The sequence below is a fragment of the Coturnix japonica genome, unplaced genomic scaffold, assembly GCF_054131305.1.
Source record: "Coturnix japonica strain WE unplaced genomic scaffold, WE-NBRP24 Scf102, whole genome shotgun sequence".
Taxonomy (NCBI): domain Eukaryota; kingdom Metazoa; phylum Chordata; class Aves; order Galliformes; family Phasianidae; genus Coturnix; species Coturnix japonica.
The window spans coordinates 86,425-99,437 of record NW_028189005.1 but is presented as its reverse complement, the minus strand read 5'-3'; the positions used below and the strand labels follow the sequence as shown (position 1 = coordinate 99,437).

The 13,013-nt window shown below is 57.5% G+C and overlaps 1 protein-coding gene across 3 annotated transcripts in view; it reads right to left on the bottom strand.

Moving 5' to 3' along the window:
- Window positions 1-12,454, bottom strand: part of G6PD (glucose-6-phosphate dehydrogenase) — a 41,147-nt gene extending 28,693 nt beyond the window's left edge. For 2 of the 3 annotated variants that reach the window (XM_085534838.1, XM_085534840.1), the window contains exons 1-4: window positions 12,344-12,408; window positions 8,954-9,075; window positions 5,263-5,300; window positions 1,007-1,115 (exon numbers count right to left, since the gene is read on the bottom strand). In XM_085534838.1, coding sequence (XP_085390964.1) covers window positions 1,007-1,115; window positions 5,263-5,300; window positions 8,954-9,075; window positions 12,344-12,398 — 324 coding nt within the window. In that variant the 5' untranslated portion in view covers window positions 12,399-12,408. Of the gene's footprint in view, window positions 1-1,006; window positions 1,116-5,262; window positions 5,301-8,953; window positions 9,076-12,343 lie in introns of all 3 variants that reach the window. The other variant, XM_085534839.1, reaches the window with a different exon arrangement.
- Window positions 12,455-13,013: the final 559 nt, after the last annotated feature.

The following is a 13,013-nucleotide window of genomic DNA, read 5'->3' as shown; positions in this document are numbered from 1 at the left end:
ATGGGGTGACTTACGGGGTCAGTTATGGGGTTACGGGGTCAGTTATGGGGTTACAGGCTCACTTATGGGGTTATAGGCTCACTTATGGGGTTACAGGGTCACTTATGGGGTTATAGGCTCACTTATGGGGTCAGTTATGGGGTTATGGGGTCAGTTATGGGGTTATGGGGTCACTTATGGGGTTACAGGGTCACTTATGGGGTTACAGGCTCACTTATGGGGTTATAGGCTCACTTATGGGGTCAGTTATGGGGTTACAGGCTCACTTATGCGGTTATAGGCTCACTTATGGGGTCAGTTATGGGGTTACGAGGTCAGTTATGGGGTTATGGGGTCAGTTATGGGGTCAGTTATGGGGTCAGTTATGGGGTCAGTTATGGGGTTACGGGGTCAGTTATGGGGTTACGGGGTCACTTATGGGGTCAGTTATGGGGTTATGGGGTCAGTTATGGGGTTACGGGGTCAGTTATGGGGTTACAGGGTCACTTATGGGGTCAGTTATGGGGTTATGGGGTCAGTTATGGAGTTATGGGGTCAGTTATGGGGTTGTAGGCTCACTTATGGGGTCAGTTATGGGGTGACTTATGGGGTTACGGGGTCAGTTATGGGGTTATGGGGTTATGGGGTCAGTTATGGGGTTACGGGGTCAGTTATGGGGTTATGGGGTCAATATGGGGTTATGGGGTGACTTATGGGGTTATGGGGTCAGTTATGGGGTCACTTATGGGGTGACTTGTGGGGTTATGGGGTCAGTTATGGGGTGACTTATGGGGTTATGGGGTCAGTTATGGGGTCAGTTATGGGGTGACTTATGGGGTTATGGGGTCAGTTATGGGGTGACTTATGGGGTCAGTTATGGGGTTACGGGGTCAGTTATGGGGTGACTTATGGGGTCAGTTATGGGGTTACAGGGTCACTTATGGGGTTATAGGCTCACTTATGGGGTCAGTTATGGGGTTATGGGGTCAGTTATGGGGTCAGTTATGGGGTGACTTATGGGTCTCACCTTCATATGGGGCAGCACCATTTCCCGGAGCTGTGGCACCGTTAACGGGGTCCGTGCAAACCCCACAACCCACAGCTGCTCCGGCAGGAGCCCGTCCCGGAACAGCCACCTATAGGGACCCCATAGACCCCATTAATCCCATATAGAACCCCATAGCACCCCATAGCACCCCATAGCGCCCCATAGCGCCCCATAGCGCCCCATAGTGCCCCATAGCACCCCATAGCGCCCCATAGCGCCCTATAAACCCCATAGGGCACCCTATAGGGCCCCATATGGCACCCCATAGCACCCATCCCGGAACAGCCACCTATAGGGACCCTATTAATCCCATACAGCGCCCCATAGCGCCCCATAGCGCCCCATAGCGCCCCATAGCACCCCATAGCGCCCCATAGCACCCCATAGTGCCCCATAGCACCCTATAAACCCCATAGGGCATCCCATAGCACCCATCCCGGAACAGCCACCTATAGGGACCCCATAGACCCCATATAGCACCCCATAGCGCCCCATAGCGCCCCATAGCACCCCATAGCGCCCCATAGTGCCCCATAGCACCCTATAAACCCCATATGGCACCCTATAGGGCCCCATATGGCACCCCATAGCACCCATCCCAGAACAGCCACCTATAGGGACCCCATAGACCCCATTAATCCCATACAGCGCCCCATAGCGCCCCATAGCACCCCATAGCGCCCCATAGCACCCCATAGCGCCCCATAGCGCCCCATAGTGCCCCATAGCGCCCCATAGCACCCCATAGCGCCCCATAGCGCCCTATAAACCCCATAGGGCACCCTATAGGGCCCCATATGGCACCCCATAGCACCCATCCCGGAACAGCCACCTATAGGGACCCCATTAATCCCATACAGCGCCCCATAGCGCCCCATAGTACCCCATAGCACCCCATAGCGCCCCATAGCGCCCCATAGCACCCCATAGCGCCCCATAACGCCCCATAGTGCCCCATAGTGCCCCATAGCGCCCCATAGTGCCCCATAGCGCCCCATAGTGCCCCATAGCACCCCATAGCACCCCATAGCGCCCCATAGCGCCCCATAGCACCCCATAGCGCCCCATAACGCCCCATAGTGCCCCATAGCACCCCATAGCGCCCCATAGCGCCCCATAGCGCCCCATAGCGCCCCATAACGCCCCATAGTGCCCCATAGCACCCCATAGCGCCCCATAGTGCCCCATAGCACCCCATAGCGCCCCATAGCGCCCTATAAACCCCATAGGGCCCCATAGCGCCCCATAGCGCCCCATAGCACCCTATAGGGCCCCATATGGCATCCCATAGCACCCATCCCGGAACAGCCACCTATAGGGACCCCATTAATCCCATAGAGCGCCCCATAGTGCCCCATAGCGCCCCATAGCGCCCCATAGCACCCCATAGCGCCCCATAGTGCCCCATAGAGCCCCATAGCGCCCCATGGCGCCCCATAGCACCCCATAGCACCCCATAGCACCCTATAGCGCCCCATAGCGCCCCATAGCACCCCATAGCACCCCATAGCACCCTATAGCGCCCCATAGCGCCCCATAGCACCCTATAAACCCCATATGGCACCCTATAGGGCCCCATATGGCATCCCATAGCACCCGTCCCGGAACAGCCACCTATAGGGACCCCATAGACCCCATTAATCCCATACAGCACCCCATAGCGCCCCATAGCACCCCATAGCACCCTATAAACCCCATATGGCACCCTATAGGGCCCCATATGGCATCCCATAGCACCCATCCCGGAACAGCCACCTATAGGGACCCCATAGACCCCATTAATCCCATATAGCACCCCATAGCGCCCCATAGCGCCCCATAGCACCCCATAGCGCCCTATAAACCCCATATGGCCCCCCATAGCCCCCCATAGCGCCCCATAGCACCCTATAAACCCCATAGGGCACCCCATAAACCCCATAGGACCCTATAAACCCCATAAGGCCCCCCATAGCGCCCCATAGCACCCCACAGCAACCCATAGCACCCCATAGTGCCTCATAGCACCCTATAGCACCCCATAGGACCCCATAGCACCCCATAATGCCTCATAGCACCCTATAGCACCCCATAGGACCCCATAGCACCCTATGAACCCCATATGGCCCCCCATAGTGCCCCATAGCACTCCACAGCACCCCATAGCGCCCCATAGCACCCTATAAACCCCATAGGGCACCCCATAAACCCCATAGCGCCCCATAGCACTCCACAGCACCCCATAGGACCCCATAGCGCCCCATAGCACCCCATAGCACCCCACAGCACCCCATAGCACCCCATAGCACCCTTTAAACCCCATAGCACCCTATAAACCCCATAGGGCACCCCATAGCGCCCCATAGCACCCTATAGCACCCCATAGGACCCCATAGCACCCCACAGCACCCCATATGGCTCCCCATAGCACCCCATAGCACCCTATAAACCCCATATGGCACCCCATAGCGCCCCATAGCACCCTATAAATCCCATAGGACCCCATAGCACCCCACAGCACCCCATAGCATCCTATAAACCCCATATGGCACCCCATAGCACCCTATAGCACCCCATAGCACCCTATAAACCCCATATGGCACCCCATAGTGCCCCATAGCACCCTATAGCACCCCATAGGACCCCATAGCACCCTATAAACCCCATATGGCCCCCCATAGCGCCCCATAGCACCCCATAGCACCCTATAGCACCCCATAGGACCCCATAGCACCCCATAGGACCCCATAGCACCCCATAGGACCCCATAGCGCCCCATAGCACCCCATAGGACCCCATAGCGCCCCATAGCGCCCCATAGGACCCCATAGCGCCCCATAGCGCCCCACAGCGCCCCACAGCACCCCATAGCGCCCCATAGCGCCCCACAGCACCCCATAGCACCCCATAGGACCCCATAGCGCCCCATAGCACCCCATAGCGCCCCACAGCACCCCATAGCACCCCATAGCGCCCTTTAAACCCCATAGCACCCTATAAACCCCATAGGGCACCCCATAGCGCCCCATAGGACCCCATAGCGCCCCATAGCACCCCATAGCACCCCATAGGACCCCATAGCACCCCATAGGACCCCATAGCGCCCCACAGCACCCCATAGGACCCCATAGCACCCCATAGGACCCCATAGCGCCCCATAGCGCCCCATAGCACCCTATAAATCCCATAGGACCCCATAGCGCCCCACAGCACCCCATAGCACCCCATAGGACCCCATAGCACCCTATAAACCCCATATGGCACCCCATAGCGCCCCATAGCACCCCATATGGCCCCATAGCACCCCACAGCACCCCATAGCACCCCATAGGACCCCATAGCACCCCACAGCACCCTTTAAACCCCATAGCACCCTATAAACCCCATAGGGCACCCCATAGCGCCCCATAGGACCCCATAGCACCCCATAGCACCCCATAGGACCCCATAGCACCCCACAGCACCCCATAGGACCCCATAGGACCTCATAGCGCCCCATAGGACCCCATAGGACCCCATAGCGCCCCATAGCGCCCCACAGCACCCCATAGCACCCCATAGCACCCCATAGGACCCCATAGCACCCTATAAACCCCATATGGCCCCATAGCGCCCCATAGCACCCCATAGGACCTCATAGCACCCCATAGCACCCCACAGCACCCCATAGGACCCCATAGCACCCCACAGCACCCCATAGGACCCCATAGGACCCCATAGCGCCCCATAGCACCCCACAGCACCCCATAGGACCCCATAGCGCCCCATAGCACCCCACAGCACCCCATAGGACCCCATAGCGCCCCATAGCACCCCACAGCACCCCATAGGACCCCATAGCGCCCCATAAACCCCATAGGACCCCATAGCGCCCCATAGCGCCCCATAGCGCGCCATAGCACCCCATAGCGCCCCATAGGACCCCATAGGACCCCATAGCACCCCATAGCACCCCACAGCACCCCATAGCGCCCCATAGCACCCCACAGCACCCCATAGGACCCCATAGCACCCCATAGCACCCCACAGCACCCCATAGCGCCCCATAGCACCCCACAGCACCCCATAGGACCCCATAGCACCCCATAGCACCCCACAGCACCCCACAGCACCCCATAGGACCCCATAGCGCCCCATAGTACCCCATAAACCCCATAGCACCCCATAGCACCCCATAGCACCCCATAGGACCCCATAGCGCCCCATAGCACCCCATAGCACCCCATATACCCCCCATTGCCCCCCATTGCCCCTACCATAACGTGGGGTAAATCTTCTTCCTCGCCAGATCCCCCTGCAACCATTAATTAATTCCCCCTTTAATTAAATCCATCAACCCCCCATTCATTAATTAACCCCCCTTCATTAACTTAATTACCCCCTTCAAACTTAATTACCCCCCTCAACCCCCTTAATTACCCCCTTCGACCCACTTAATTAAGCCTTAATTACCCCCCCCCCCCCCCTTAATAAAGTGCTGAGTCAGGGTGACTCGTTAACGAGGCCGGGATTAATTAACACGTTGGGTAACGAGGGCGCGGCTGCTCCAAGGGGGGGGAGGGGGGGGGAACTTCCTCATTCCAGCCCCATAGGGCCCCATTTGCCCCCCCCCACCCCACATTTACCCCCCCCGCCCCATATCTGCCCCATATCTGCCCCATAACTGCCCCTATTTGCCCCCCCCACCCCATATCTGCCCCATAACTGCCCCTATTTGCCCCATAACTGCCCCTATTTGCCCCATAACTGCCCCATAACTGCCCCTATTTGCCCCACATTTACCCCCCCACCCCATATTTGCCCCCTTACTGCCCCATAACTGCCCTTATTTGCCCCATAACTGCCCCTATCTGCCCCATAACTGCCCCTATTTGCCCCATAACTGCCCCTATTTGCCCCATAACTGCCCCTATTTGCCCCATATCTGCCCCTATTTGCCCCATTACTGCCCCTATTTGCCCCCCTATTTGCCCCATAACTGCCCCTATTTGCCCCCTTACTGCCCCTATTTGCCCCCCCACCCCATGTTTGCCCCATATCTGCCCCATAACTGCCCCTATCTGCCCCATATCTGCCCCTATTTGCCCCCCACACCCCATATCTGCCCCATAACTGCCCCTATCTGCCCCATATCTGCCCCTATTTGCCCCCCACACCCCATATCTGCCCCATAACTGCCCCTATTTGCCCCCTTACTGCCCCTATTTGCCCCCCACACACCCCATGTTTGCCCCATATCTGCCCCATAACTGCCCCTATTTGCCCCATAACTGCCCCTATTTGCCCCATAACTGCCACTATTTGCCCCATAACTGCCCCTATTTGCCCCATAACTGCCCCTATTTGCCCCACATTTACCCCCCCACCCCATATTTGCCCCCTTACTGCCCCATAACTGCCCCTATTTGCCCCCCCACCCCATATCTGCCCCATAACTGCCCCTATTTGCCCCATATCTGCCCCTATTTGCCCCATATCTGCCGCTATTTGCCCCCCACACCCCATATCTGCCCCATAACTGCCCCTATTTGCCCCACTATTTGCCCCCCCACCCCATATTTGCCCCCCACACACCCCATGTTTGCCCCATAACTGCCCATATTTGCCCCCTTACTGCCCCATATCTGCCCCTATTTGCCCCATAACTGCCCCTATTTGCCCCCCCACCCCATATTTGCCCCCTACTGTCCCTATTTGCCCCATAACTGCCCCTATTTGCCCCATAACTGCCCCTATTTACCCACCCACCCCATATTTGCCCCATAACTGCCCCTATTTGCCCCATTACTGCCCCTATTTGCCCCATAACTGCCCCTATTTGCCCCCCCCACACCCCTCTTTACCCCTTATTTGCCCCCCAACTGTCCCTATTTGCCCCTATTTGCCCCCCCCAAGCCCCTATTTGCCCCATAACTGCCACTATTTGCCCCCTATCTGCCCCCTATTTGCCCCATTTGCCCCCTTTTACCCCCTAATTGCCCCTATTTGATCCCCTATTTGCCCCCTATTTGCCCTCCCACACCCACATTTACCCCCCCACATCCCATATTTGCCCCATAACTGCCCCTATTTGCCCCCCACACCCCATATTTGCCCATAACTGCCCCATTTGCCCCCCCAAACCCCTATTTGCCCCCAACATCCCATATTTGCCCCATAACTGCCCCTATTTATCCCCCAAACCCCTATTTGCCCCCTTACTGCCCCTATTTACCCCCTATTTGCCCCCCACTGTCCCTATTTACCCCCTTTTACCCCTAATTGCCCCTATTTGATCCCCTATTTGCCCACTTTTGCCCCCCCACACCCATATTTACCCCCCTTTATCCCCTATTTACCCCCCTATTTGCCCCCCCACCCCTATCTGCCCCACCATTTCCCCCCATAACCCTATTTGCCCCCCTAATTGCCCCCCACCCCCTTAATTACCCCCCTATTTCCCCCCATCCCCCCCATTACCCCCCCAATTGCCCCCCAGCCCATTTGCCCCCCTATTTCCCCCCCAAAATGCCCCCCACCCCCCAATTACCCCCAACCCCTTTTACCACCCCAATTGCCCCACCAATTGCCCCCCCATTTCCCCTTAACCCCCTATTCCCACCCTCAAATTGCCCCCCAGCCCCCTTAATTGCCCCCCACCCCCCTAATTACCCCCTTAATTGCCCCCCAGCCCCCTAATTACCCCCATTAATTGCCCCCCCCCCCCCCCCCCCGTACCGATGCCCCGAAGATGATGAAGACGTGGGGCTGCAGGCTGCTCTATTCCCCCTATATCCCCCCCCAATTGCCCCACAGCCCCCTAATTACCCCCCCAATTGCCCCCCAGCCCCCTTAATGACCCCCCACCCCCCTAATTACCCCCATTAATTGCCCCCCCCCCCTCATACCGATGCCCCGAAGATGATGAAGACGTGGGGCTGCAGGCTGCTCTATTCCCCCCTATATCCCCCATAATTGCCCCACAGCCCCCTAATTACCCCCTCAATTGCCCCCCAGCCACCCCCAGCCCCCTAACTACCCCCTTAATTACCCCCCACCCCCCTAATTACCCCCATTAATTGCCCTCCACCCCCATACCGATGCCCCGAAGATGATGAACATATGGGGCTGCAGGCTGCTCTATTCCCCCTATATCCCCCCTCAATTGCCCCCCATGCCCCTAATTACCCCCTTAATTGCCCCCCAACCCCCTAACTACCCCCTTAATTGCCCCTCAGCCCCTTAATTACCCCCATTAATTGCCCCCCCCCCGTACCGATGCCCCGAAGATGATGAAGACGTGGGGCTGCAGGCTGCTCTATTCCCCCTATATTCCACCTCAATTGCCCCCCAGCCCCCTTAATTGCCCCCCAGCCCCCTAATTACCCCCTTAATTGCCCCCCATGCCCCTAATTACCCCCATTAATTGCCCCCCCCCCCCCCAATACCGATGCCCCGAAGATGATGAAGACGTGGGGCTGCAGGCTGCCCTATTCCCCCCTTGTTCCCCCCCCAATTGCCCCCCAGCCCCCTAATACCCCCTTAATTGCCCCCCAGCCCCCTAACTACCCCCATAATTGCCCCACACCCCCTAATTACCCCCATTAATTGCCCCCCCCCCCATACCGATGCCCAGAAGATGATGAAGACGTGGGGCTGCAGGCTGCTCTATTCCCCCCCTATATCCCCCCCCAATTGCCCCCCATGCCCCTAATTACCCCCCCAATTGCCCCCCAGCCCCCTTAATTGCCCCCCACCCCCCTAATTACCCCCATTAATTGCCCTCCACCCCCATACCGATGCCCCGAAGATGATGAAGACGTGGGGCTGCAGGCTGCTCTATTCCCCCCCTATATCCCCCCTCAATTGCCCCCCATGCCCCTAATTTCCCCCCCAATTGACCCCCACCCCCTTAATTACCCCCCATGCCCCTAATTACCCCCATTAATTGCCCCCCCCCCCCCGTACCGATGCCCCGAAGATGATGAAGACGTGGGGCTGTAGAAAATCTTCCTCCCCGCTCAGCTCCTGGCGCAGCATCCCACACACCTCCGAGCGGCTCAGCTCCTCCATGGCCACGGGGGGGGGCTCTTAATTAACGTGATTAATTAGCGAGGGGGGTAATTAGGGTAATTAAGGGGGTAGGGGGGGTAATTAGTGGTGTATAGGGGGGAATTGGGGGGGTTGGGGGGGTCCTTTAAGAGGCTCAGCTCCTCCATGGTCACTGGGGGGGGGCTCTTAATTAATAGGGGGGGTAATTAATTAGCAAGGGGGGTAATTAGTGGGGTAGGGGGGGTAATTGGTGTATAATGGGGGTAATTAGTGGGGTATGGGGGGGTTGGAGGGGTAAGAAGTGGGGTTGGGGGGGGACCTCCGAGCAGGTCAGCTCCTCCATGGCCACGGGGGGGGCTCTTAATTAATGTAATTAATTAGCGAGGGGGGTAATTAGTGTGAGGGGGGGGTAATTAGTGGGTAGGGGGGGTAATTAGTGGGGTATGGGGGGTTGGAGGGGTAAGAAGTGGGGTTGGGGGGGGACCTCCGAGCGGCTCAGCTCCTCCATGGCCACGGGGGGGGGCTCTTAATTAATGTAATTAATTAGCGAGGGGGGTAATTAGTGTGAGGGGGGGGTAATTAAGGGGGTAGGGGGGGGTATATAGTGGGTTATGGGGGTAATAAGTGGGGCTAGGGGGGACCTCCGAGCGGCTCAGCTCCTCCATGGCCACGGGGGGGGGCTCTTAATTAACATAATTAATTAGCGAGGGGGGTAATTAGGGTGAGGGGGGGTAATTAGGATAAGGGGGGGATATATAGTGGGGTATAGGGGGAATTGGGGGGGTTAGGGGGGACCTCAGCTCCTCCATGGCCACGGGGGGGCTCTAATTAACCAGGGGGGGTAATTAATTAGCGGGGGGGGTAATTAGTGTGAAGGGGGGGTAATTAATGGGGTGGGGGGGGTAATAAGTGGGTTATGGGGGTAAGAAGTGGGGTTAGGGGGGACCTCAGCTCCTCCATGGCCACCAAGGGGGGGGCTCTTAATTAATGAGGGGGGGTAATTAATTAGCGAGGGGGTAATTAGTGTGAGGGGGGGGTAATTAATGGGGTGGGGGGGGTAATAAGTGGGTTATGGGGGTAAGAAGTGGGGTTAGGGGGGACCTCAGCTCCTCCATGGCCACCAAGGGGGGGGCTCTTAATTAATGAGGGGGGTAATTAATTAGCGAGGGGGGTAATTAGTGTGAGGGGGGGGTAATTAATGGGGTAGGGGGGGTAATAAGTGGGTGAATGAAGGGGGGGATGAATGAAGGGGGATGAATGAATGAATGAATGAATGGGGGTGAATGGAGGGGGGTGAATGAATAAATGGGGGTGAATGGGAGGGGGATGAATGAATGAATGGGGGTGAATGGAGGGGGATGTGAATGAAAAGGATGAATGAATGGGGGGGGGGGGTTTAATGGGGGTTGAATGGAAGGGGGTGAATGAATGAATGAATGAATGGGAGGGTGAAATGAATGGAGAGGGAAGATGGGGGGGAATAAAGGGGAAGGGGGGGGGGCAATTATGGCACACAGGGACCCCCCACCACCCCATTGCAACCCCCCATTACCACCCCCCATTCCTGAGGCCTATACCCCATTTACCCCCCATTCCCTCCTTATTACCCCCCTATTACCCCCCCATTACTTCCTATACCCCCTTATTACCCCCCATTCCCCCCTTATTACCCCCTATTACCTCTTACCCCCCATTAGCCCCTTATTACCCCCCTATTCTCCCTTATTACCCCCCATCCCCCTTCCTAAGGCCTATACCCCCCTATTACCCCCCTATCCCCCATAATTACCCCCCTATTACCCCCCATCCACCTTCCTGAGGCCTATACCCCCCTGTTACCCCCCTAATTACCCCCCTATTACGTCCTATACCCCCTTTATTACCCCCTATGCCTCCTTAATACCCCCATTACCCCCCCATTACCCCTTATTCCCCCACCCATCCCCATTCCTGAGGCCTATACCCCCCTACTACCCCCTACTACCCCCCTAATTACCCCCTATACCCCCATATCACCCCCCATTTACACCCCATTACCCCCCTATTACCCCCCATTGCCCCCTTATTACCCCCCTATCCCCCTCTATTCCCCCCCCCCATCCCCCTTCCTAAGGCCTATACCCCCCCATTACCCCCCTATTACCCCCTATACCCCCCATTACCCTCCTATTACCCCTAATTACCCCCCATTCCCCCCTATTACCCCCCTATACCCCCTTATTACCCCCTTTATACCCCTTGTACCCCCATATACCCCCATAACCCCCCTAATTACCCCCCCACCCCCCTTCTTGAGGCCTATACCCCCCATTACCCCCTATTACCCCCCATTTACCCCCAATCCCCATTATTACCCCCCTATACCCCTCTATTACCCCCCCATTTCCCCTTATTACCCCACATTACCCCCTTTATTACCCCATATACCCCCATAACCCCCCTAATTACCCCCCATTCCCCCTTATTCCCCCATTATTCCCCCCCTATCCCCCGTCCTAACGCTTATACCCCCTTATTACCCCCCATTCCCCCCCTATACCCCCTTATTACCCCCCATTATCCCCCATTACCCCCTTTATTACCCCTTGTACCCCCATAACCCCCCTAATTACCCCCCCTATTACCCCCCCGTCCCCCTTCCTAAGCCCTATACCCCCCCATTACCCCCCTATTACCCCTAATTACCCCCCAATTACCCCCATTCCCCATTATTACCCCCCCTATACCCCCTGTTACCCCCCATTTGCCCTTATTACCCCCATTACCCCCTTTATTACCCCTTGTACCCCCATATACCCCCATAACCCCCCTAACTACCCCCCTATTACCCCCCCACCCCCCTTCCTGAGGCCTATACCCCCCTATTACCCCCTAATTACCCCCCATTAACCCCCCATTCCCCATTATTACCCCCCTATACCCCCCTATCACCCCCCCATTTCCCCTTATTACCCCACTTTACCCCCTTTATTACCCCATATACCCCCATATACCCCATATACCCCCCTAATTACCCCCCTATTACCCCCCCACCCCCCTTCCTGAGGCCTATACCCCCCTATTACCCCCAATTACCCCCCATTACCCCTTATTACCCCCCCCTATACCCCCCTATTACCCCCATTTCCCCCTATTACCCCCCATTACCCCCTTTATTACCCCTTGTACCCCCATATACCCCCATAACCCCCTAATTACCCCCCTATCACCCCCCCACCCCCCTTCCTGAGGCCTATACCCCCCATTACCCCCCTATTACCCCCTAATTACCCCTAATTAACCCCTAATTAACCCCCCCCCCCCCACCTTGTCTCGTTGTCTCGCTCTCTCTCTCTCCTCTCACGCTCGCGCGGGTCCCCATTACCTTCCTCAAGCCACGCCCCCTCCCTCCTCCCTCCAACCAATCGCTTCTCACTTCCTCCTCCCTCCAACCAATCGCTCCTCACTTCCTCCTCCCTTCCACCAATCACATCCGCGCGGGGGCGGGGCAACGCGACGCTCCACCCAATCACACCCTCAGAGGGGCGGGGTTTAGCGCCGCCCACCAATCAGAATAAATCAAGGGGGTGGGGTTTAGCTCGAAACCGGAAGTAGCGCTTTACTTCCGCTTCCGCCCCTCAGGGTCGGTCGCCGTCCGGCCGTAACGCGGCCTACCGGGTTTAGGCCTCGGGCCTACACGGGGGGACCCGGATGAACGGCGGCCGGTGGCGGAAATCCGGTGATATGGTGCAACCCGGAAGTGGATCGGCGGCGGAAGTTGGGGGGGGTGGTGGGGGTGGGGGAGGGGAGGAAGCGGGGCTGGTCCCGGCGGCCGCCATTGGGGGGGGGAGGGGAGGGGGGCAGGGGGACGCCATTAACCCGGAAGTGCTTCAGAGAGTCCTGCAGGAGAACAGGGAGCTCAAGGGTGAGAGGGGGGGAGATAATGGGGGGTAATGGGGGTAATAGGGTTATATGGGGGTAATAGGGTTATATGGGG